The sequence below is a fragment of the Neophocaena asiaeorientalis genome, unplaced genomic scaffold, assembly GCF_003031525.2.
Source record: "Neophocaena asiaeorientalis asiaeorientalis breed wild unplaced genomic scaffold, Neophocaena_asiaeorientalis_V1.1 scaffold142, whole genome shotgun sequence".
NCBI classification, from domain to species: Eukaryota; Metazoa; Chordata; class Mammalia; order Artiodactyla; family Phocoenidae; genus Neophocaena; species Neophocaena asiaeorientalis.
This window is the reverse complement of record NW_020174563.1, coordinates 2,694,155-2,718,838: the sequence shown is the minus strand read 5'-3', so window position 1 is coordinate 2,718,838 and position 24,684 is coordinate 2,694,155. Positions and strand designations below refer to the sequence as shown.

Genomic DNA, 24,684 nt, shown 5'->3' with positions numbered 1-24,684 from the left:
GAGGGGGGAAAGAGACTGAGTGTTTAATGAGTACAGAGTTTAAGTTGGAGGGTAGTAATGGTTGTACAAGTGTGAATGTATTTAACACCACTAAATTGTACACTAAAAAATAGTTCAAATGGTAAATTTTGTTATATATATATTACCACAATAAAAAAATTTTTTAGTGGTGGGGGGGAAATTGGCACAGAGCAAAGCTGTGTCCAAGACAGGGCCGACAGTTGAGCCTGGAAGAAGAGCCCCCCAGCCCCCGGCCTCTCCACGCCCCCTGTGATGAGGCTCTCACCTGTACCAGAGGGCTCCCACAACAGGTGCCCACGATACGGGATCTCCACGAGGCTCCAGCCACCTGAAGACCTGATCTAATGATTAAACACATTAAGCCTAGTCTGTGAGGGGACTTCCCTGGCGGTCCAGTGGTTAGGACTGAGCGCTTCCACTGCAGGGGACACTGGTTCAATCCCTGGTCAGGGAACTAAGATCCCCACATGCATTGTGTGGCATGGCCAAAAAAAAAAAGCCTAGTCTGTGAGAAAAACTCAGTTATTTCTAATGTGAATGGGGCCTTAGAGTTCCAAGAGTGAAGCTTCCCCTACACCCAGTCCAAGGTTCCAAAGTTAATTTTTTTTTTTGAACCCACCGTTCCAACCTAGTTGCCTTATTTCTTTGGCAAAATAGCTTTCACTTTGAAGTAAAAGAGCTTTCTTTCAAACCTAGCAGAAACTGTTAGAGCTTCACTTCTTTTGAAACAAACGTCTGGAGAACTCATCAGAATTTGAAAGGACCATGGGGGCAGATGTCCTGTTGCTCAGATAAGTACATGAGGGGGTTTAAAGCAGCCTGTGACCTGCAGAGGCTCTCCAGAGACTCCTTTGAAACCTGTTGGTTTCCCCTAATTAGAGCCAGCCACCGTGAAGTCACAGGCAGCTGCGGGGCAGGTGGCTCCTGCCTGGGCTTGACGGTGGCCCTGATAGGACAGCCAGCCCCGTGGGAAGGAGGGATCCCTGAGCAGCCCTCCATCCCTCCCAGCTCTCCTGTGGAAGACAGCCCACTCCTTCCTCTATAATGTTGTGAGCTGCTAGTTCTGGAAGAGATCCAAGAATGATTCTCCTTTGCAAAGTGCCACCTCAGAGTGTTCAGTATGGAAGTTGCCCTGTTCCTTATCTACCACCTCCCGGCTCTGGGGCCTTGGGCAAGTTACATACCATGTTGGAACCTCAGTTTCTCCAGCTGTGAAATGGGAGTCAGAATAGTACTCACCTTGCAGGGGCGTTGTGAGAATTAAACACAAAGATGTCTGTAAAACGTAGTGAATGAGAAAAAAAAAAAAAACGTAGTGAATGGACTTGAGGACACAGGGAGGGGGAAGGGTAAGCTGAGACAAAGTGAGAGAGTGGCATGGACATATATACACTACCAAACGTAAAATAGATAGCTAGTGGGAAGCAGCCGCTTAGCACAGGGAGATCAGCTTGGCGTTTTGTGTCCCACTAGAGGGGTGGGATAGGGAGGGAGGGTGGGAGGCAGGCACAAGAGGGAGGAAAGATAGGGATATATGTATAATGTATAGCTGATTCACTTTGTTATACAGCAGAAACTAACACACCATTGTAAAGCAATTATACTCCAATAAAGATGTTAAAAAAAAAAAGATATCTATAAAGCTGTTAGAGTGCTTGGGATGTAATGTTCGCAGAATGATGGAGAAACAGGTGACGAGGGCCTGCCGCCTTTCAGTCTGGTCTGATGTCCTTCCCGAGAGCCTGGGTGCTGTTGGAGGCGCTGTCTCAGGCGTACAGGATGGACATCAGCCTTCTTCCACGCCTTCTCTATGGCCTCTGGCAGGGTGGGCAGTAGGGGTGTTTCTGGGTTCCAGGACCACATAACCAAGTCTTCTCGGGTGGCATGTGGACGGGCCTTGGGTCCCTTTATGCCCATTGTGCTTTTTATTAGTCTAACTGCAGAAGCCTGACTGCTGGGTTTTTATGAACCTGGGAAAGTGGGCTCTTGATGATTACGAGGCATTAAATCTTGGCGCCAATGTAATAGGCCCAGTCCAGCCTCAGGGTGCGCCTTGCCTGTTCTGACGCTTGACGAGCTTCAGTTTCAAAGGACACGTGTTGAAATCCGGGAACAAAATCTCCCAGGCTGAGCAGGGATCAGTTTGAGGGGCTGCTCTGCATTGTAGAGAAACAGTGAAGACCGCCTTCTTAACCTTGATACGTTTTGGTGGCAAAGAAGGGCAGAGGTTGCTTTTGCCTTTGGAGATGAGCCAGGTGGTATGGTACATAACTGGGGCTTTGCTAACACGTGACCTGTGCAGCCGGGCCGTACGTGGTCTCCTCACCTGGATGAGTGGTCGCCAAGGTCCGTCCCAGCACTGGCACCCTGGGAGCCTTCCCCGAGTCTCCTCGTTGCTCCCACAACACATCCATCCGTGCACTCTCCTTTTTAATCATCTCTCTGAAGGTGTCTCCCCATCAGGTTGTCCTTGAAGGCAGGGACTGAGCTCTATGCATTCTTGATCCCCCAGCACCTTGTCGTGGGTAGTTAGTAAATGGTGGATGGACGTTCGAATGCACAACAGTTGGTAGTTCAGGCGAGCTTTGTTCCAGGTGGTAGAGGGGCAGTTTCACATGTGTTGGACCTTCCCAGAGTATATATGCAGGCTTCTCCTCTGACCTGCCTATCTTGATTCACGCCCCCATCTCTTGGTAAAGGTTTATAAAGTCCTTCTGTTTCACTTTTCTCTAGTTTCCTTTCGATATATCAAAGTGTTATTATTTCTCCTGCAATCTTTAGGAATCTACCCAATTTTCAGAGAAGGCCCTCATCTCTGCTTTGGTGTTGCTTTGACTGTCATCCCTCAGCTTTTTCCAAGATTCCTGCCACCCAGTGAAACCCTAGCCACCTGGGCTTGACCCTCATTGAGCAGAGCCAAAGACTCCACAGAGACTCACCTTCTACACGCACCCTCAATGGAGCTCTGGTTCCCCACGATCCCTTCAGCCTTGCCTCCCTGCCAAGTGGGGCACAGCTCAGAGCTCACCTGCATTCCAAGCTCTGGCCTGTGAGTATTTGACCAAAGTCTACAAGTTTCAGAGCTGTGTTTGCCCTGTCTGCATACTAGGTCATGACACTCAGAACAGGAACCGAGTTTTACATTTCTTTACTCTTTTCTGCATCCCCAATACCTAGGACTGTGAATATTTGTATCTGTGCTGATGACACTGATAATGGTGACAGTGACATCTTGCTTAAAGTCACGTAATAGAGACAGAACTGGATCTAGGACTCTGCCCTGTCACCCCTGCTACCCCTGGTAGCATCATTCTTTGCCTGATAACAGGGGTTTCTAATCTTCTCTTGGGATCTCATAGATTCTCTTTTAGAAAAGAGAGAAAATGGACACACAGACACACACACACATACTTTACATCTGATTTTAAAGGTGCACAGAACCCCTAAGAGGTCCAGAGACCCCAGTTTAAGGATCCTGCCCTAAAGAATGACACCACTGACCATCCTTAGGAAAATAAAATGGCAGCTGATTGCATTGATTTTAGTCTGTTGCTTTGTGGAAACGTTGGTTGGAAATGGTATATCACCCACCTTGGAAGTTTTTAAGAATATATTATTTGTGAGTGTATATGTACAATGGAACACAACTCAGCCATAAAAGACAATGAAATTTTGCCGTTTGCAACAGCGTGGATGGACCTGGAGGGTATTGTGCTGAGTGAAGCAAGTCAGACAGAGAAAGACAAATACCGTATGATATCGCTTATATGTGGAACCTAAAACTAAAACAAACAAATGAATATAACAAAACAGAAACAAACTCCCAGGTACAGAGAACAAACTAGTGGTTACTGATGGGAAAGAGGGGAAGACAGAGGGGCACGATAGGGGTAGGGAATTAAGAGACAAACTATCATGTATAAAATAAGTAAGTTACCAGGATATAGTGTACAGCACAGGGAATATAGCCAATATTTTACAATAACTTTAAATGGAGCATAATCTATAAAGATATTGAAGCTCTGTGTTGTACACCTGAAACTAATATAATACTGTAAATCAACTATACCTCAATAAAATATTTTTCTATTTAAAAAGAATATGTTATTTTCCATAATAACCCCGTGGTATCACACCAAAGCCCTGGCATAAAGGGCTACTCAGACTTCTGGGTTAGACTTTCGTGAGAGTATCCAATAAGTTGAATCCACGGAACATCTAAGTAAATATTCATGTGGTTTTCCGCACAGCCCTCAGGCTGCAAACTCACTTTGGAAACCCTTCCTGAACAGCCTGGTAATTAGAACCATGGTTGCTAAATTAGGTATATGGTGAGGCCAATGTGCTAATAATATATTTTCAAAGGGCTCCAAACGAGCTGTTAAAAAATTAAACTACCTACCCAGACGCCGACAGAAGCACCTCAGAGGGTGTATTGTCTTGCTTCTTGCCTCTTGGAGGCCTAAAGTTGCTCCCAGGCTCTCTCCTCTCTAGAAAACAGGATGAGCCTTTAATAAAAAGGGATTCGTTTGCAAGTGTGTCTTGCACCAGAGGTGAGGGAAATGGGAAGTTAAGGAAGCCGAAGTCTCAGACTCCAAACAAATATGCCACCTTGATGTGTGCAGTAAGGAGGTCCTTTTTTGCCCTGCAAGGATGCAGGGAGAAAGGGGACGGACGTGTTGTCTGTCAGCAGTGTTGGTGATGCTGAGCTGGAGATGCCCATGGGAGATGGGGGAGAAAACGAGGCCCTGGTGAAAGTGGTGAGTGTGCCCCTATCACCGCCTTCTGTGCTCACCTGGTTCCTGTTACCGAGTGCTGGAAACACCCCCTGAAAGGGCCAGCTTAAGCCACATTGGAAAGGAAAGGAGCCAGCTCTGCAGTGAGATCATCTGGGCCCTGTCCTTGCTTTCTGACCATCTGGCCCTGGCCTGGGCAGGTCAGCTAAGCTCTCGGTGTCCATAGGTCTGGTCAAAGGAAAGGAACCAGATCCATAGTTTTCATAATCGTATTATCTCAATAGAGCACTAAGGAACTCAGCGAGGGCTTTAAGGAATTCCACAAACAGTTGATTCATTTTGACTCTATTTTTTTCTCAGAATGTAGTTTCCCACATATATAGATTTTCGATATCACTTTAACAGCTTGATTGAGATAATTCATACAGTCTTCATTTAAAGTGTACTATTCGGCAGTTTTTAGCATGTTCAGGAAGTTGTGCAACCATCACTACTCTCTAATTTTAGAGCATTTTCATCACCCTAAAAGAAACCCTGTGGCCATTAGCAAGCAATCCCCATTCTTCCCGCTCCCCCCACCCAACCCTAGGCAACCCCTAATCTACTTTCTGCCTCTATGGAGTTCATATAATTGGAATCATACACCATGTGGTCTTTTGTGACTCTCTTCTTTCACTTTGCATAATGTTTTCAAGGGTCATCCGTTTTATAGCATGTATCAGTACTTCATTCCTCTTTATGGCTGAAGAATATTGCATTTTATTATCCATTCGTCAGTCGATGAAATTTAGGTTGTTTTCACATCTTGGCTATTGTAAATAATGCTGTGAACATTCATGTACGACTTTTTGTGTGAGCATAACCTTCATGTCTCTTGGATTATGTCTAGGAATGGAATTGCCAGTCATATGGGGTAATTCTGTGTTTAACATTTTGAGGTATAATTTATATATGTGTATGTTACACACTTATATACATATATAAAGTGTTTTTAAAACTGGAAAAGTACAAACTCAGTAGTGCTCATAGCTATCATGCTGGTGACTGTCAATACATTAACTTTGCATTAATTAACATGTTGCCACAGTAAGTTGATTCTGTGCAGCTAAGCTTCACCTGCCACATCTATTTAATTGAAGTGGGTCCTGAGACGTTTAAAAATGGTTACCGTAGGCACCTACCTATCTGTATCAATTGGGATTATCTCCATACTGTACAACCAAGACCAAAAGAGATAAGCTAGATGCTAAGATTGACCTCAGACTAGAAATGTCACCATAACTTCAGATTTGCTTGTACAGCAAAATAGCTTCACTGTTCTAATAGTGATTGAGTTATACATTTGAATATAAAAAAGTTACTTATTAAATTTATAATTATTCTAATCTGTTTCATATGTGGAGACTTGATATAAGATTTAGTTTGAAAAAAAAACATTCTGCTGTGCAGAAGAAGTTTGACTACAGGTGATCTGGTGATCTCAGAGATCCCTCCCAGCTTTCATTTGGACCTCATTCCTGATATGGTTTGGGCCTCTGCTGGTTTGGTGAGGGGTCTCAGAATAGTCCCTCAGAGCAGTGTTAATCTGGAGTTAAGATCCATCCTTGCCCTTTGTGTGCCGGCTGTAGCTACAGACAGTTGTTCATGCTGTACTTAAGGATTTATTGAGCACCTACTATGACCAGGTAATGTGCCAGTCACTGAGGGGGTTTCAGAGAAGGGAAGACATAGTTATCTCTTCAAGGTATTTGCAGTCAGGTTGGAGATACAGGGTGTAATAAGAATAAAATCAATCATTCTACAAATATCTAGATATCAAAATTTCCACGTAATACAGTAAAGATACCAAATGAGGTAGGAATTCAGAAAATGTCAGAGGTAGCTTCGCAGAGCAGGTGGCACCGCACTGTGCCTTAGGAAGATGGTGGCATTTGGATGAAGAGCAGGTGAAGCAGATTCTGAGTTTTCTTTTGAACTAAGATTTGGTCACCCCTGGGGCATTCCTTACCCTATAAGCCCCTTGTGAGGCCAGCGATTCAGCTGTGCCCAACCCCCGTCAGCTTTCAATAAAGGGAATAAACCTCGGCAGCCAAGGAGAAGCAAGGCATTTTAAAAAGGCTTCCAGAGAGGAGTGAGATCATTTGGGCCCCTCGTTAGGAAAAGGGAGGCCGATGCTTGAAGCTGGAAAGACAAGGGACGATTAGTCTTCGTTTCCATAAGCTGCGACAGAGCGTGGGCCGTGGTTAATCGGAAAAAGCAGAAAATAAAGATTGACGAAACCCCATCCATCCCGAATTTGCTATAAATAATTGCATGCTGTTTCCAAGCTGTCAGAATCCATTTCTACAGACGGCCCTTCGGAACAGGGAAAGGTCAAGCTGGAAACCAAGGGAGAAACTCAGGGGAGCGATTATGCTGCAAGGCAGCCTCTGAAAGTTTCAGTGAAATGCCAACGGGGAAGTAACCAGCCCCACCTGACTCTGCCGTTCTGATTAAATTAGCTCCCATTGACATCTCAGCCCTTCAAGACCGGGGAGCTGGGGAGAGGAGGTCACCTCCCGGGGCGGGGCTTGGCTTCTTCTCGTCCATCTCTAGCCTTTGTGCTGCAGACCCCATAGCACCGAATATGGACACAGAGGGCACCCATTCTGCCGTCTAACAACTTAAAAGGTCTTCAGCATGTAAAGGCATTCTTGCAAAGCAACAGTTAAGTCCTCCTAATGACTGGGAAGGAAAGGTGAGGTCACCAATGCTTGGGCTATTGTCAGGGTGGACTGTTTAAGAGAAGGCCCCATCCTGAGTACAGAGAAGAGGGTCCAGGATGACCCACTCTTCCTGAAGAGGCTGGAGATGAGTGGAGGCCGAGGGTCCATCTGACACGACTCAGGTGCTTGTGGGTCTTTGGAAGGCTCAGCACCCGTTGCAATCAGCCTCCGTCTAAGGAAGTGTCTCCAGCCAACTGTGCCTGCACCTTGCTTCCCCACATGTGCCCTGGCGGGTGTTCCTGCACCTCCGTTGTTCCCATTCAGAAGGGAACACTGTGTAAATGCTTATGGGTGCGTGTGTTTGTTCCATCTCACTGTGGTGCCAGGCCCCAGCCCACCCATCTGCCTGTTCATTTGGCCTTTGGGGTCTCGCCACCTCCTCCTGGAACTGACCTCAGCCATCTGATAGGGGCCTGTCTGGCTCCCGGCTCCTACTGGGCTCCTTCCCAGACTTTGCTTCAGGGAATTCCTCTATGTCTTGCAAAGCCTGGTGTTCTATCCTGTTCAGCTCCCGTGAAGTATGTATGTCCCTCCTCAGGTCCCTCCTGAGTCCACCCTGAACCTCCCGGGCTAGTCCGGCTGCTTCCTCTCCAGGAGGTCCTCTCCCAGTTAAATCTTGACTCTCCTTCAAGCTCACTCGTGCCCTCCCCTTCCCCCCCACACTCCACACCTGGTCTGTCCTGGCCTTAAACTCCGGGTCCAGGTGCTGGGTTCCCAGCCGCCCTCCTTCACCTGGCTCAGGGCACTCTTTTCACAGAAACACCTGGATTTGATTCCTTTGATTCTGGGGCCCACCCAGAACATAACGTGAGTTGGCCCCAAACTCCGTGGATTGGTTCTGTTCAATCCACAGTGCTCTTTGGTCTCCAGGATGAAGGCGATTCTTTAATTTTGAGTGGTTTTCCATTGCTCATGTCTCCTTTCCACCCTCACCCTGCCCTGGTCTGGGCCCCACTTGTCACCCCCATGGCTATGCAGCATGTTTTATTGCAAAGGTAATGTCGTTTGATCTCATCAGCCACACAAACCCAAAACCTTTCTGGGTCCTGATTTTTTTTTTCAACCAATACACCTGCTCCTCGTTTCTCTTCTTCTGCACATTTGGCCCAACTTGCTCCCTCCAGCTGCAGGACCAGGCCCTTCCCTCCAGGATGAGGCTGAGGGGGAATTAGAATGTGGCAGTGTCAACCCGTGGCTCTGGCGTGGCCCCTCTATTTCCTGGGATGCCCCAGGAGACTGGGAGGTGCCTTCGGGATGGCCATGTGTGCTGTGTCTGCCCTGTCTTCTGATCTCCCCATCTAGTCCCTTTGTCAGAGGAGTTTGAACTTGTTCCCAGAGGGAATCATTGTGGATCTTCAAATTAGGGGATGACATGATGGAAAGGGTGTTTTGTAAGATCAGCAGGGCACAGTGGGCAGGGTGGAGTGGGGCATCTGAGGAGTGAAAACCTGGCCAGTCATTAAATCCTGCCAACAAGTCCGTCTCTGCACAGCCCTAAATGCTAAGATGACCTCACACCTTGGTTTTCCAGGATTTGGTGAGTCTGATGAGAACCTCGAAACAAATGTAGACTCAGGCAAGCTGAGTGTCTCTGTATTCTTTGTAAACATTCGGAGTTGCTTTCTTTCTTTTTCAAATTTATTTATTTATTTATTTTTGGCTGCATTGGGTCTTTGTTGACGCACATTCCCTTTCTCTAGTTGTGGCGAGCGGGGGCTACTCTTCGTTGTGGTGCGTGGGCTTCTCATTGCGGTGGCTTCTCTCGTTGCGGACCACAGGCTCTAGCTGCGCGAGCTTCAGTAGTTGTGGCACACGGGCCCAGTAGTTGTAGCTTGCGGGCTGTAGAGTGCAGGCTCAGTAGTTGTGGCTCATCAGTTTAGTTGCCGCGTGGCATGTGGGATCTTCCCGGACCAGGGGTCGAACCCGTGTCCCCTGCATTGGCAGGCAGATTCTTAACCACTGTGCCACCAGGGAAGTTCTTGACACACATGCGGAAACAAGAGCTCAGTATGTTTACAAATAACTGAAATGTATCTTGCTAGTAGCCCCACAGTATCATAGGTAGTTTGTTTTCTTCCTCCCTTGTGTTAATCTCTTTCACAACTAGAATTATTACTTGTTCAGTGTCTGTCTTCCTGACCATAAATTTAAACTCCATGAGGGAGGGATAGTGTTTACGTTTTTCACTGTTGTATTTCAGCATCCAGCTTGCTGCTTGTTACTTGATATATCATTAATAAATAAATGTTTGCAAAAATAGGAAATAAATGGCTGGATATTTTTTAATGTAGAAACAGATCTTATTTGAACAAGCTGATTGGCAATTCTTGGCGATTCTGTGCCAGATTATCAGCTAGAGACTCTAAAATATAGCCAGATTCAAAATCAGTTTCCTAGCATTTTGTCTGTTTCTTGATCCACGCAGCCCTTCTTTTCTTAAAGATGATCTATTTTCCTTCCTTTACAAGGAAAATTCCGTGACCGCTGGGGGTGTGTGAATTGTGTCCATCCGTATTCTGCGTATGGATCTGCCTTTAGACACACATGCTGCCACAGGGAGAGGGTTTTCTTCCTGCACAAGCAAATCAGCCGTGTGCTTTTTGCTCAGTGGCATTGCAGGACCTGACTGGTCCAGGCATGGTGCTCTGCAGTCACCCCAGCCTGGTGGCCTGGCCCAGCCAGTGCGCCACTGCTATGTCAGATTCCACAGCTCTCCTCTGGGATTTCTTCCATAGTCTATCAACCAGCCGTTGCCAGGTGAGCAAGGTAGGGCCTCACTCAGTTTCAGCACCTTTGCTGCTGGATGAAGCTTTAGATCATGGAAAGCAGAACCGAGCATGCACCTAACAAACACACCTTCAGGCTGAAGCCAAGGCCGTTTTTGCTTTCAGACTGTAGCTTCTGTTGAGAGGGGACAGCTGACTTTTCCTTCTCATCTGTGAACACATATGTATTGGTGCAAAACAGTTTGCTTCTTCAAGGAGCACAGTCTGATTTGACTTCTGCTACAGGAGCATCTGGAATCCTGGCTTTAAAATTTGCCAAATCATGACCAGAGTTATCACAACTTAGTTGCTGAATCTGGAGATCAAGCTCCTGGTGCTGTGACCTCAACAACTTGAAGCTGCGTTAGAGAAATGAAGGAAAGAACAGTGGGGATGTTAGCATTTGACTTTGAAGCCTGGTATTTGAAAACGAGACTTTTCACAAAAGCTGTATCAGTGAAAGTACGATTCTTAGATACATAGTGGTTCTTCTCTTTAGGGCTTCTTGAAGTAGTGAGCTTCCCCTCGTACGTGAGATATACGAACCAGGGGATGGGATCTTATGACATTTGCAAAGGGATTTCCTAACTGCTCAAAAGGCCAGCTCTGCTTTCTAGGTTAGTGATCCTCACACCTTTTATTGCTGGGCCCTGATTGGGACCTTGGAAGCTTTGTGACTCTGAGTCAGAAAAGGAGGCTGAGGGATGAAGACTCCCGTGGTCTCTAGGTTGAAGTGGGACTGCTTGCTGTCCAGCCCTGATTCCTTGCCTGCAGTACCTCTTTTACCTGAGGTAGTGAGATAGTCCTCCAGCCCCCAGAAAGATCTCAGGCCACCATTCCCGCATCTGCACCTCAGCGTGGGGAAGGCTGCTGGACCTGCGGGCATCAGACCAAGCCTCGGCGGTGCGCTTGGAGCCCTAATCCTACCGGTGGTCCTCGATCCCCTTCTTCCTAGCTGGTGTTGCAAGCAATCAAGCACAGCCCCTCTGTGCTCACTGCTCCTCACTTGCTGGTCCGGAGCCAGAGAACAGGGTACCCAGCCCCGGGGGCTGCTTCCCAGCCTGGGAAGGACGCCGGATTCTCTCTTGGCAGCTGTCTCTCTGAGATCCCATCCTTATATCTTGCTCAGACACTGCACATGTCACCAACAGTGGAGCCAGGTTCCAGCTTCACCCCATGGGGGGTTGCTCTTCCTTGTTGCCTTTGGTTTTAAAAAAGCAAATTCTTCTTGTCTTTTTCATAGTTTCAATCACACACACACACACACACACATTTATAAGTTGATGTGGAAATAGGAACAAGTCAAAAAGGACATACACTAAACTCTTAGAAGGTGCTCTTTGGGCCCTGGGGTTTGCAGGTCATTTCCTCAGTTTCTACTTTACACGTTTCCTAATTTGAATTTTTTTTTTAAACAGTGGAACATAGTACTCTTATAGTCACAAAAGCAGGGGGGGAAAATCCATTTGGAAAGATGAATGTTTAATAAACTCAAACAGAAGAAATCCATTTTAAACGGATCATGCCTTCTGCCTGTGAACTGCTGAGCTGTGCTGGGGGCCCTGGCCCTTCTGCCCACCCAATCACCCCAGCCCTGCAGGATGAGGGTCTTCTGCCTCCCTCTTCTTCTCGCTGTAGTGAGACAATGGGAAGCTTTCTGAGGATGATTTCTGGGCTCCTGGTGATCAGATTGGGACCTTGTGTATTGAATAGAGAAGAGCCAGTAATAATTGTGTATAGAAAAGCATTGAGTGGAAGGTCTGGTGCTCTCTGGGAAAATCCCAAACAGCCACCGGCAGATGGTGGACTTCATTAGTTTATTCAACCGGCCCTGATTGAGTCCCTGCTGTTTACTGAGCATCTTCCATCCCTGGGGCTATGCAGGTGAGGAGAGCCTGAGCAGCTCACTGGCTGGAGTGGTCAGTATTGTCTGGGGGAGAGAGGTGACGTGGTCAGTGGGAGCAGGACCCAAGTAACACAGCAAATAAATTACAAGTCCGGGGGCTTCCCTGGTGGCGCAGTGGCTGGGAGTCCGCCTGACGATGCAGGGGATGCGGGTTCGTGTCCCGGTCTGGGAAGATTCCACATGCCGCGGAGCGGCTGGGCCCGTGAGCCATGGCCACTGAGCCTGTGCATCCGGAGCCTGTGCTCCGCGATGGGAGAGGCCACAACAGTGAGAGGCCTGCGTACAGCAAAAAAAAAAAAAAAAAAAAAAAAAAAAAAAAAAGGTGGGGGGGGGGCCCCCGCACATTTTACACCATATGTTTCCTGAGGTATAAAAAAAAAAAAAAAAAAAAAAAAAAAAAAAAAATTACAAGTCTGTGGGTGTCTCGCGGCTATAAGTTATTTTTATGATTGGAGGTTTTGTTTGGGTTTTTTTTGGTCATAATAACTGTTAGAACAGATCTGAAGTAATTATGACCTCAGCTGGCCCATCCCCCGTGTAACTGAGGGATCCGTGAGGCCCTCATTCCCTCACGTCTGTGAAGAGGTAACCCTGCCCTCCAGCGGCCTGACAGCCAGGAAGGGGACTCCATCCATGGGGGGAACCACACAGCTAAATTGCCTTTTTGTGAGGGTAGGAATGGTTGGCCCAGATGGTCAGGGTCCTTTCTTGCTCCCAAAGCTTGTGTTTTTCCCCCAGAGATTATTAACGTTCCCTGGGTGGAGAGCATTGATCCAACTCGACCTACTTGTTTGACACCAATGCTGAGGCTGGGGGTCACCTTCTTTATCCCAGCTTGGTCCTAAATCACCGTCCTAAACCCTGGGCCCAGCTGGAGCTAGGATGGCCCTGCCCCAGCCTCACTGGTCAGCAGGGACATTAGTGAGCCCAGAGTCCACTCTGGTGAGGCTCTGCTGCTATAATTCCCACTGTGACCAGCCCTGGGTCCCAGGACCGCTCGGTGACTTACGCCACAATCAACCATTAGCCCTAATGATAAGTGGATTCATTTGGTCCAAGTAGGTATATCCAGGCAGCCTTGTCATGGATTAGAATTTCCTTGCCTAGGCAGAGTCCAACATTCAAAGGGTAGTATTCTAAACTGAGTCTGGGGGCTTTAGGGAGGCTGACTTACATATGAGTGTTGAATGTGAACCACATCGGCCTCAGAAGTGTTGGTGGCCAGTATGGAAGGACCCAAATTATAATTGTCAGACAAGATGGGGAACCCTGAATTCTGAGGACTCAATCTTTCATTTAGTGATTTCGACGTATAACACTTGGGCTCTTACTGAATGTCTTCTTGGTTAATGAGGGGGCATGCTGTTTTGGCCCAAGGCTAAGTATTCCTTATCAGTCATTAAACTATTCAAAGACCTCTGCTTGTTAACTGTGCCCAATGGTAAGGAGTCTGCACAGTAATGGACTTGGTTTATGAGACAGATAACGGGGTGAAAAGTGCCTGGTGTAGGTGGGCCACCCGCCCTTAGCCTTCCCTTCCACTGTGGGCTTTCTGAAGATAGAAGGTAAGGGGAAAGGTTACTACACAGCTTGGAAGGATTTAGCAGGGTGGCAGGGGCAGAGATAAGCTACCACCACAGGGCAGGCCCTCGTGGCAGGAAGGGCAGGCATCGCATCTTCGTTTTTCTGGTACCATATGACAGTTTCTTTACAATGATCCGTGGTAGTTCTTTCCAAGCTCTATATGTGCATCTCAAAGAATATGTTGCTTAGTTCTGTTCATGAAGAAGGGAAGCACACATCTGCTAAATTTAAAGGAACAGGTGGGCATTTGGGTTTTGAATTTTTTTCCCTCTAAGGAATCCAGACCTTAAGTGCCTCTGTGTGTGTGAGAGGGAGAGAATCTATATCTGTTCAACTCATGAAGAGAATATCAAATGTACTGGCTTTTAGAAAATAAATCCTTATAAATATATAGAAAGATGTATTCTAATTTGATTATTTTCCAAATAGCATCTGTCTTTTCCAGCATAGGAATTGCCGGATGTGGGTTTTAGATGGGGGAATTGTCAGATTGTGTGCTTTTATGAATTGACCTAGTTTTCTAGGGTGAACCCCCTGGTTTGAATGTTGGACGGGAGCCTGTGGGCCCCAGGGCGCCTGGCAGGGCCTCATGTGTCCTCCGTGGGTTCATTTGGACACATTTTCAGCTGGAGGGCTGGCCATGCTCTTCTTGGGGTGGGAAAGGGAGACAGCCTCAAATGCCAGAGGAGCTTGAGGGGTTGTTAAGGGAATTCCCTGCTGGTGGTCCCATGGATTCCCCCTTGAATATGAGCTCCTTGAGGACAAGAGTTAAGCCGGGATCAGCTTTGTGGTCCCAGCAGGCCAGGCTTGGCCGGGTGGGTGGGCAGAACAGGATGCGCCTGCCTGGCCTTTGTTGCGGCCTTGGTTGTATCTTCACTGCCCAAGGAGCCAACCACAGAGCTTCCCGGGGGACCTCTGATACGATAATTGAAGGAAGGGAGAGCTTGAAGCTGCACAGTTGCTGCAGTCACCTTGGTTGCAGATTGAGCCAAATGTTAAATGTCTGTTTACCTGTCACCTGAAAATGCAGAGGTGACAGGTGCCTCTGCATTCGCCTGCAGAGGAAGGCTCAAAGTTTGACAGGATTTGTTGGGATTTTCAGGATCTGAAACCCATACATTTATTTCTGCCTGTGACTATGTTATGTCTAATGACAATTTAGGGGTGCATACTTAAATTAATGTTTCACTTTTGATTTTAAAACTCAGAAGAGGGACTTCCCTGACAGTCCAGTGGTTATGACTCCGCGCTTCCACTGCAGGGGCTGAGGGTTTGATCCCTGGTCGGGGAGTTAAGATCCCACTTGCTGCATGGTGCAGCCAAAAAAAGAAAAAAAAATGAAAAAGGGAACTCAGAACATTATCCACAGATAAACAGAGTAAATATTTTAATCACAGCTGCAGAGGAGACATTGGTATTAAGTAAGAACGGTGCACGGAGGCCTGGGGCTCTAATTTTATAGGTGGCCAGTGCCTCAGCGAAGGTGACACCAAGTTAGTTCTGCTTCGAAGGGGGTGTAGGGGTGGAAGGAGCACGTGTCACAGGTTGGCTCGGGCACAAGGCATTTGGGAGTGACCTCGCCACTGGCAGGGGTTGGAGGAGCGGCCAGAGCTGGGACAGCCAGGCTGACCCCAGTCGTTTGAGCGGGGAGGGCATCAGGTCAGGCTGCAGCCCCAGTGGAGGAAACTGGAGTAACAATCAAAATCCCAGGAGCTCCTGGTCATTAACTGTCCTGCGCCAAGGACTTCATGTCTCTTTGTTTCTTTTTTTTTTTTTTTTTTGCGGTACGCGGGCCTCTCACTGTTGTGGCCTCTCCCGTTGCGGAGCACAGGCTCCGGACGCGCAGGCTCAGCGGCCATGGCTCACGGACCCAGCCGCTCCGCGGCATGTGCGATCTTCCCAGACTGGGGCACGAACCCGTGTCCCCTGCATCGGCAGGCGGACTCTCAACCACTGCGCCACCAGGGAAGCCCTCTCTTTGTTTCTTACTTACTCTTACTTCCCGTGTCATAGGTGAGGAAACTGAGGCTCAAGGATTAAGGAGTTTTCTAAGGTCCCAGAGCCTCCAGACTCCAGAACGGAAATCTGAGTCTGTCTGACCCAGCACACATGTAGCATCATACCGTCCCTTGGATGGGGAGCATGGGGACACCTATATCTGAGAGCTACACTGGGTGGGAGTGTGACTAACTGGGGGTTTGTCCCCGGCCCAGCCTGGGACTCCATCCCAGCCAGACCTGGCACCTAGGGGGCTATGCCTCACGATGGCCTGGACACTTCCTTCAAAGCCACAGCCTCCAGGTGTTGTCACAGGGGTCCTGGCGTGCTGAGTCCCTGGACTTAGGGGGCTGCACAGGCGAGTCCTACTTACTCATGAATTGGCCACCTCTCAAATCCCCACCTATAAAATCAGTTCCCCACCCCATCAGGTAAGACCAGTGTCTCCCTGGTCTGACTGACTGCTGGAACGCTAACAATACCATATTACAGAAATGGAAGTTTAACATGAGTTAATTACAGAGTAAACTGCAGATCTTGCAGAAGGTCAGTGTGTCATGAAGACAGTGAAGGTGATGTTGGAGAGCTCCTGGGTCTCACATGTGGACAAACGAGGCTCACTGGAGAGAGAAGCAGGGAGGTGTGTGCTGAGTGTTTTAGAAAGGATTTGACTGTCAAAACATGAAGACAGGCTCTGAGAAAATTGATGAAGCCCTCGAATGGTTTGCAAAAATGACCCTTCTGATTGTCTTATTAAAAATAAAACACAAAGCGAAAAGGTATCAGTGTGGTTGGTCAGAAAAAGTACACACAGAACAAAGCAAAAAACATTTGTTTCATTTTTTTATTCTTTAGAACAAATTAGAACATGGTTATAATTGCATGTTCTTAACCTAAATGTTATCAAATGAACACAAGATAGACATAGTCTTCTAATTTTAGTCCCATTTTTTTCCAAGGTAAAGACCCAATCAGATATTTTTCTGTCCACACCACCCTTCCGCCAAATCATTTACTATGAAGTGATGGCCCTTGTTCACACGGATTTGCTATAAAATTACCAACCACCATCCCGCCTGGTCCCTGTACCAGATATTCTCAATTAACTAGGACCCATTCTTATTTCAGTCTGACGAAAGAAACTAGATTGAGGAGGTTTGGGCAGGTGGTTTGCAGTTCTTTAGCAGATGGAAAGAGTTTGTGTTTTGCCTAATCACGCCCTGATATAAATTCTCACTGGTCTCAGAGAAATTCTCCCAGGGGAATAATGTCTGCCTTGTTTCTAGTTGCTTTCGAAATTATGGCCCAGAGACCATAAGTTTTTTCTTGCCTCCTAATGATTTTGAGATTTTATTTAGTACAGTTTTAATGTTTAATATTTATCAGCTAAAGCTGGTTCAGACCACTGATATCTGAATACTTAACAGTACTATCTAATGCTTTAGAAAAAGGGCACACAGTACCAAAGTTATACACTGTCAGAGGCACCTTATCTTTTGTTGGTTTTAGGCAACATAAAAAGTATCCATCACTTCCCTAATCACCAGAGCAGCCCTACAACCAGGGAGAAAGCTCAGGATTCAGCAAGGCAAGATGGGCTTGGCATTCAGGGTACAGGCTGGGAGTATGGCAGCCTCTTAAAACACCTTTTGCCTGATTTTTTTCTTAGTGGACTTAATTTTTTAGAACAGTTTTAGCTTTATAGAAATGCCTGATCCATTTCACAATGGAGTTTTAACTCCTAGATTTTTTTTCCCTCTCTCTGCAGACGTCGCCTCATCTCCCAGAGATCGTCCTTGGAGACCCTGGAAGATATTGAGGAGAACGCCCCTCTACGGAGGTGAGTTTTCGGGTTGCACTTATGTGTGTGTGTATGGCCTGCGATACAAGGTGGCGGCCAAAGTTTGAATTTTTTTTTTTAGTTTTTGATCTACAGAATTAAATTCTAAAAATGACAATCAGATCTCCAGACTCTGTTTGGAAACCCCAGCCCTTTGGAACATTAGAACTAGAACACTATGAAATCCCAATTACGTATCAGAATAGCCCAGTTTGCATGTGAGTTCAGGTGCGGTAACCTGTTCCTCTTGAAAATTGCTGCTTAATGAAGAAGAGCGCGTCCCTTGCCCCGGCTTTCTCAGGCGCGGGGACACAGGAATCACAGTCCTCGAGTTCATTAGCAGGTGCCACGATGTTCCTCCAAAGCCAGGTGCTGGGAAGCTCAGGTAGGTCAGCTGTGAGTGCTCCCTTGGGGCTGAAAGCATTCCATTTCTCCCTCCGGATTAGAAAAGTGCTTTCGAAGCATCTTTTTCTCGGTGACAGCAGTTGCTGAGCTGTGCCGGGCCTCTGACTGGCAGCTCTCCTTCCTCTAATCTTCGCCTCGGTCCACCTGGCCCTCCTGGAGTTCAGGAGACACACACTGCGTCCCCTGCAGCCCTCACCGCAGCCCCAGCTGAGCTGGCTGTGCAGGAGGAGCTGAGGCAAGACGGGACCTTGTGGGACGCTGTGGCTTTACAGGGAATGCCTGGCAGGGACAGAGCCGAGGGGGGGTGTGTGCTCTCATGCCCTCGCACCAGCTTCTACGGGAACCGCCATCTACACCCTTCATGCATGCTTTGGCTGCTGGCCAGGGATTGGGAGTCCCCAGCTCCTCCCTTTGAGCCTGGGAGGATGCTGAGGTGGAGGGAGGCGTCTCCCCCTGGAGCGGGCTCCTTCCCTGACTGGAGTTTCACCCCCAGGTCACGGGTCTTGTCCACAGACCACCTGGATAAAGGGTGGAGCATAGACAGGCTAGGCCTGGGATCTGATTGGAAGCATCAGTGACTGTGAATCTCATCACCGACATCATTCCAAAGAGAAAGTCAGGGCCAGACAGTCCGATTTCCACTTTTGAAGTCTTTTTGAAAACACACATACCCTCTGGGACCATCTAAGGCTGATGGTGTGTGGCTGTGTGATCCACGTGGCCTGGGTACAAGTGTTCTTCTGTCAGTCTTTGTTAAGTGGCCCAAAGTAATCAGCGAGCGTCAGGGAGAAATGTTCTCAGGTGGCACCGAGTGGCTTTGGCATTTGAGTACAGTTGATGCCAATCAATGAACAGAACTGCAAAGGCCCTGGAGTTTGGAGAGGATGCGAGGGGCCGTGGTCGTTTGAGCAATATGGTAGCTGTGACCAAGGAAACCAGGTTAAAAAAAGGTCACAGGCTCTAAAATGTCACCTCGGGGATTCCAGGTAGTAAAGGGGGGCCAGAGAAGGAGCTGGGCGCTGTGTTCCTGGTCATGGGCCCCATCACCCCTGTACCCTCCTTTCAGAATCTGCCCAGGCTGGTCCTCTACCCCTCAGTCCTGTGATAGCACAAATGGGCAGAGTAAAAATGGCTTATCTGCCTTAACTGTAACTTCATCCAACCCTTACTTACAGAATGCTATACTTAATTTTCAACAAATCTTGTGTAAATGTAAAGTTTAAAAAGTAAGTCTGAAACCAAGGGAGTTGGCAGTTTAAGAAGTCCTTATTTTCCCTAATGGACTTTTTTTTTAATTGAAAAATTTCTGATATTTACTGCAGAAGCAAACTCACAGACATACAAAACAAATTTATGGTTACCAAAGGGAAAGGGGGCAGGGGAAGGATAAATTAGGAGTTTGGGATTAGCAGATACAAACTACTATTATAAAATAAACAACAAGGTCCTATTGTATAGCACAAGGAACTGTATTCAATATTCTGTAAGAAACCATAATGGAAAAGGATATATATATATATATTTATGTATATATATGTAACTGAATCACTTTACTGTACACCAGAAATTAACACAAAGCTGTAAATCAACTATACTTCAATAAAGAATTCTGATATTTACTTAGAAACTTACTTGTTCCTAAGAAATAAAAATAGCAGAAGGGGCATTAGTTTGGGAGTCAGGGGACTTGAATTCTTGGCCTGATTCTTCTACCAACTGGTTATGTGGCTTTGGAAATTCATTTACCTACTCTGGGGCCTCGGTTTTCCCACCTGTAAAATGGGAGGGGCAGATCAGCTGATCTCTGTCCTTTCCAGCTCCCCGATTCTGTGAAATGAATGTACCAGTAATGCTGCTGAAGTGTTTTGGGAACTGGGGGGGCGGAAGGCTATTAGCCCAACTTGCTTTTAAACTCAGCACCTAGAACAAACGGCTCCAAGGAATCTATTAAAAACCTTTTGCATAATTAAGTGTATCCTATAATCAGTGCTAAGAAGAAACAGCTAATCTTTCCTTAAATTAGTTTTCAGTTTAATTCTATCCTAATTTAATTTTACATCACTTAAAATGTATGGTTTTTTTTTTTGTTTTGTTTTTTTTTTTTAATTTTTATTTATTTATTTATTTATTTTACATTAGCGGGCCTCTCACTGTTGTGGCCCCCCCCACTGCGAAGCGCAGGCTCCGGACGCGCAGGCCCAGCAGCCATGGCTCACGGGCCCAGCCGCTCCACGGCACGCGGGATCCTCCCGGACCGGGGCACAAACCCGTGTCCCCTGCATTGGCAAGCAGACTCTCAACCACTGCGCCACCAGGGAAGCCCCAAAATGTATGGTTTTAAATGGGTATTTTTACACGTCAATGCAGATGGCTTTGAAATTAATTCCTTCTTTGCTTAACCTGCCATAACCTGAGTGCTTAGTCTTCCAGTTTCCTTGGCAATTGTTGTTAATGCCACAATTCTCTTAAAGCGTTTCTTAGGTGGGGGGTGGTGGAGGCTGAATGCTTAAAAAATCACAAGACAACAAACAACTTGCTGATCGAAGGGCTATATCAGTAGCATATGCAGTTAGAATTGGATGCTGGTATGGAAAGAAAGCGCCTGTTATCTGTTTAAAAGTCTTGCCTTTCTCTTGCACATCACAGGTTAGTTTCCTGTATCCACCTTGAACTCCAAGGACTGAGCATTTGCAATGAGAGGCTTTAGACTGGGGTTTTCCACTTTGCCTGGTGGTTACCTGGTATCCCAGAAATAAGGACCTAGGATGTCTCTGTTAGATGTCCAGAAAGACCTCAGTTCAGCTGCAGCAAATGCGGCAGCCGTCACCACCTGCCCCAGTTTCCAGCCTGTCTCAGTTGATGTGTGCGGGCTGCCGTGCCATTAAGTAATTACTGGTACCGAAAGCCACCTGTGCCCCTTTTGCCAACTTCCGGTTTCAGCAGAAGGCTGGGAGATTTTGTGCCCAAACCTGAGGGTTACAGCATCTCTTTCTGCAGGTGTGGAGGCAGGGAGCAGCTTAGGGTCTTAGGAAGGTATCCTCACAGTCTAGCTCTTAGCCCACTGCCCTCAGACTGGGGGACCCAGGAAGCTCTGCATTTTGGGGGGAAGCTGGGTAAGGATGTGAGGATGCTCCTGAATAACGGTCCAGCAACCAATGATAGCACACATTTATGCCTTCAAGGATTCTCCTCTCCCCAGTGACTACATAGTTCTAGAACCTTCTGCTGTGTGTGAGAGAGACAATTGGGGACCTTGGGTGGCCTGCAGACTCTAACAGTCATTCTGGAGGTAGAACAGAGGCAGTCTGAGGTGCTGGTCTGCTTCCAGAGAGCTGCCCAGGAAGGCTGAGTGAGGCTGAATCTTCTTGGACCCCAAGAAGGCTGAATCTGGGTTCGGAGGCTTGGAGTAGGGAGGGGGATTAGTGGGTGATTTTCCCTATTCAAACCCTTCCTGAGGTCCACAGGAAGCATCTACAAAGTGCCCTCAGGCAGGGTTCTGCATGTCTCTTTTTTTATTTTTTTATTTATACTACTTATTTTTGGCTGTGTTGGGTCTTTGTTGCTAAGCACGGGCTTTCTCTAGCTGCAGCGAGCGGGGGCTACTCTTCATTGTGGTGCGCGGGCTTCTCATTGCGGTGGCTTCTCTTGTTGCGGAACACAGGCCCTAGGCGCGTGGGCTTCAGTAGTTGTGGCACGCAGGCTCAGTAGTTGTGGTGCACGGGCTTAGTTGCTCCACGGCATGTGGGGTCTTCCCGGACCAGGGCTCGAACCCGTGTCCCCTGCATTGGCAGGCAGATTCCTAACCGCTGTGCCACCAGGGAAGTCCCTCTGCACGTCTTTAAAAGAATCTATTTAAAACCAAGAATTCAGGACCCTTAATAAGGGCTGTGGTTTTCAGAATACAGGAGGCAAACAGTAACAAAATATACATCCTTTGTAGTTAAAGGTTTTAATAATAATCACACACTTGAAATGTGTATATGAATGTGTGTACATATGTATGAATGTGAATATTTGTATTTGAACGTGTCACTTGACACTGTATGAAGCTCTTGTAGAAATCATCACGTTTAATCCTCACAACATTTCCAGGGAGGGATCTGAAATATTACTAGTGATAGGTCACTAGGGCTGGTAGTGAGTTTGTGGTGGATGCTGGGAGGGCCACTCAGGCTGTGGCCGTGTTCTGTGAACCCTGCTCTGGTGGAATGGACATGAATGACAGGGAGGCTTCCTTCCTCTAGATCCAAGGCCCAGGGAGCCCCGTTTCCCTGATGAAAGCCACCAGATACCTGCTACCATGTCTTTGCTTTGACCTGCACTCATTCACTTTACTATATATTTTTTTCAAGTTAAATTACATTTTGAGGTGCTGTTTCTTAAGGGAAAAACAATAATTTTCAGCACTCTCTGGGAAAGGGCTTCTAGGAAGACTGGCCCTTACTTGAGGGCAGGTAAGGGGGTTTGGGAGCTGTGCACCTAGCCTAGCCCAGCGCAGGGCTATCCCCCAATTTCCCTTGAGGGGAGCCCTTGGAGGAGAGTAAAGATTCAAGCTGCTAGGCAGGTCTGTGATGCTGCCCATTCCCTAATCCTTTGCCACCAATGGGCCCACACACCCCACCTGCCCTCAACTGTACCTCCTTGTTGGGTCATCTTGTTATTCTCTTACCTGAAGCCTCAAAGTTCAGAAGTGAATGAACTCGGGTGATGGCCTGGACCTTAGTGTGGTTTTGGGAAGCCGGGCACTGCTTCTCTGGAACTCACTCTCTGAAGCATAAGGTCTCAGGCACCCACGTCTGATTCCAGGAGCCAGCCATCGGGGTCCATGGTCAGAAAGGTAAACAAAAATATTTGGTAGCAAAAACCCAACCAGAAAAGTCATTGCTCCCTTTCTCAATACAACACCAAACTTCAGATGTTCAGTTGCTGGGATTTTTGCTTTTTTCCTAGTTGTTATTGCAGTTGTGTATCTTAGAATTTGCCAGTTACCTTTGAAAAAATATACACACATAAGATCTTTTCAGCCTGTGGTCTGTTCTGTTATCCCTGTAGTGCAAACACATGTTGTATATTCTAGGAAAAATTAATTGGAATCCAAGTCAATTTGTTCAACAAATATTTATTTAAAATTTATCTTTAAAAAAAAAACAAACAGCCACTAGCTGGGTCTCAGTCTCTGATTCTCATTCAAAGTAAAGCTGCGACTTCCAGGCAGAGACAAGTTGAATGTTGAGGCAATAGTCCAGGTAATTCAGGCCAGAGTCCTGCTACAGAAGAAAAATGATTCAGGGTTGTTTTTAAACTGAATTTTCCAGTGTTTTTTCCCCCTCTGGATTCTTTAAATTTACAGTTTTCTGTTCCCATTACCTGTGTTGATACAGAAGGATTCTTTTTAAGATGACAGGAACAAATAATGTCGTTGGAATTCGTGTAGGTTATGTTATTGTAACTGAGGACAGTAGTTTTCATTAGCTGGCTCTTCAGAGACCCATATAAATTATTATCAGTATTATCGAGGAAGTTGTCTGTCGTTGGGTTTTTTTTTTTAAAGCTTCCTTGCTTCCAGCCATATAGTCCTCATTATCCTTGGGGTTACTCAAACCATTTGAGTCTGGTCTTTCCTTCCTGTCTTTGTGTGGAGATGTCTCAGCTGTCCACGGCAACTGACTGTGTTTTCGAAATGGCTTTATTTTTCAGATGTCGTACTCTCTCAGGTTCGCCCAGACCAAAGAACTTTAAGAAGATTCATTTTATCAAGAATATGCGGCAACACGATACCAGGAATGGCAGGTATCATACTAACAAAAGCTGCCCCCATCCTCCCTGCTGTAGGAGGGGGTGGGTCCAGTGGGGAAGGGAAGAGGGGACCCTTTGAATGGCCAGACCTCACAGAGTGAAGCCCCCTGTTAAGATGAACAGCATCTCATGTAACCTTCCCTAGCAGACTACTGTTTCCACCCCACTCCTGCCGGAATCATCCATAGACGTTTATAGAAAATACTGCTCTCTAATGGCAACCAAAGGCTTAGTTTTTTAGACTAACTAAAACTGAATTTTTAATAGTACTGAAATATATTTTTATTAGGAAATTTTGAACAGAAAAACAGTTGAGTTTTTTGGGTGTTTTGTTGTTGTTGTTGTTTCTTTTTCCGCTTTTTTGGGTTTCGTTTTCTTTTTTCACCAGGGCTCTGTGCTCTGGTCAGTCAATATCCTGCCAGATCTGCGCTTGGAGTCGGGTTTGGCTCTCTCTCTGATGATTTTCATTAAGAGGGGAGAATCACGACTTTGCCAGCAGATTCTCCCTGGGCGCCAATTCAGATTCCTGGACCTGCTGACGTACGTCTAGAGCATGTGTTTCTCCAGCAAAGAGTTGCTCTTTTGGAAAGGGCTGTTAAATGAAAATTATGGTTAAATGTATATGACCTTGGTGTTAAAACCTTCCTGGTGACAAGTGGATGTGAATCCTTGTTGCCAGCATTGCTTATAATTGAATGGCGAAGCCCATTCATGGCAGCCTCACAGCAACGCTGGGAACAGGGCTCCAAGACCTCTTGGGGTCCCCTGATGCTCTGTGTTCCTGGGGGTGGCTCTTCTCCACCAACCTGTGACCTGGATCATAGTTAGAGACACATCCCAGAGCAGAGTTCCTGCCCCAAGACCATTT

At 46.9% G+C, this 24,684-nt stretch overlaps 1 protein-coding gene across 1 annotated transcript in view; it reads left to right on the top strand.

Moving 5' to 3' along the window:
• The window catches only part of CABLES1 (Cdk5 and Abl enzyme substrate 1), a gene marked incomplete at its 5' end in the record, with an annotated part of 106,191 nt that overhangs the window by 23,206 nt on the left and 58,301 nt on the right, over positions 1-24,684 (top strand). The window contains 2 exons of the mRNA XM_024757920.1: positions 17,544-17,615; positions 23,718-23,810. Coding sequence (XP_024613688.1) covers positions 17,544-17,615; positions 23,718-23,810 — 165 coding nt within the window. The remainder of the gene's footprint in view (positions 1-17,543; positions 17,616-23,717; positions 23,811-24,684) is intronic.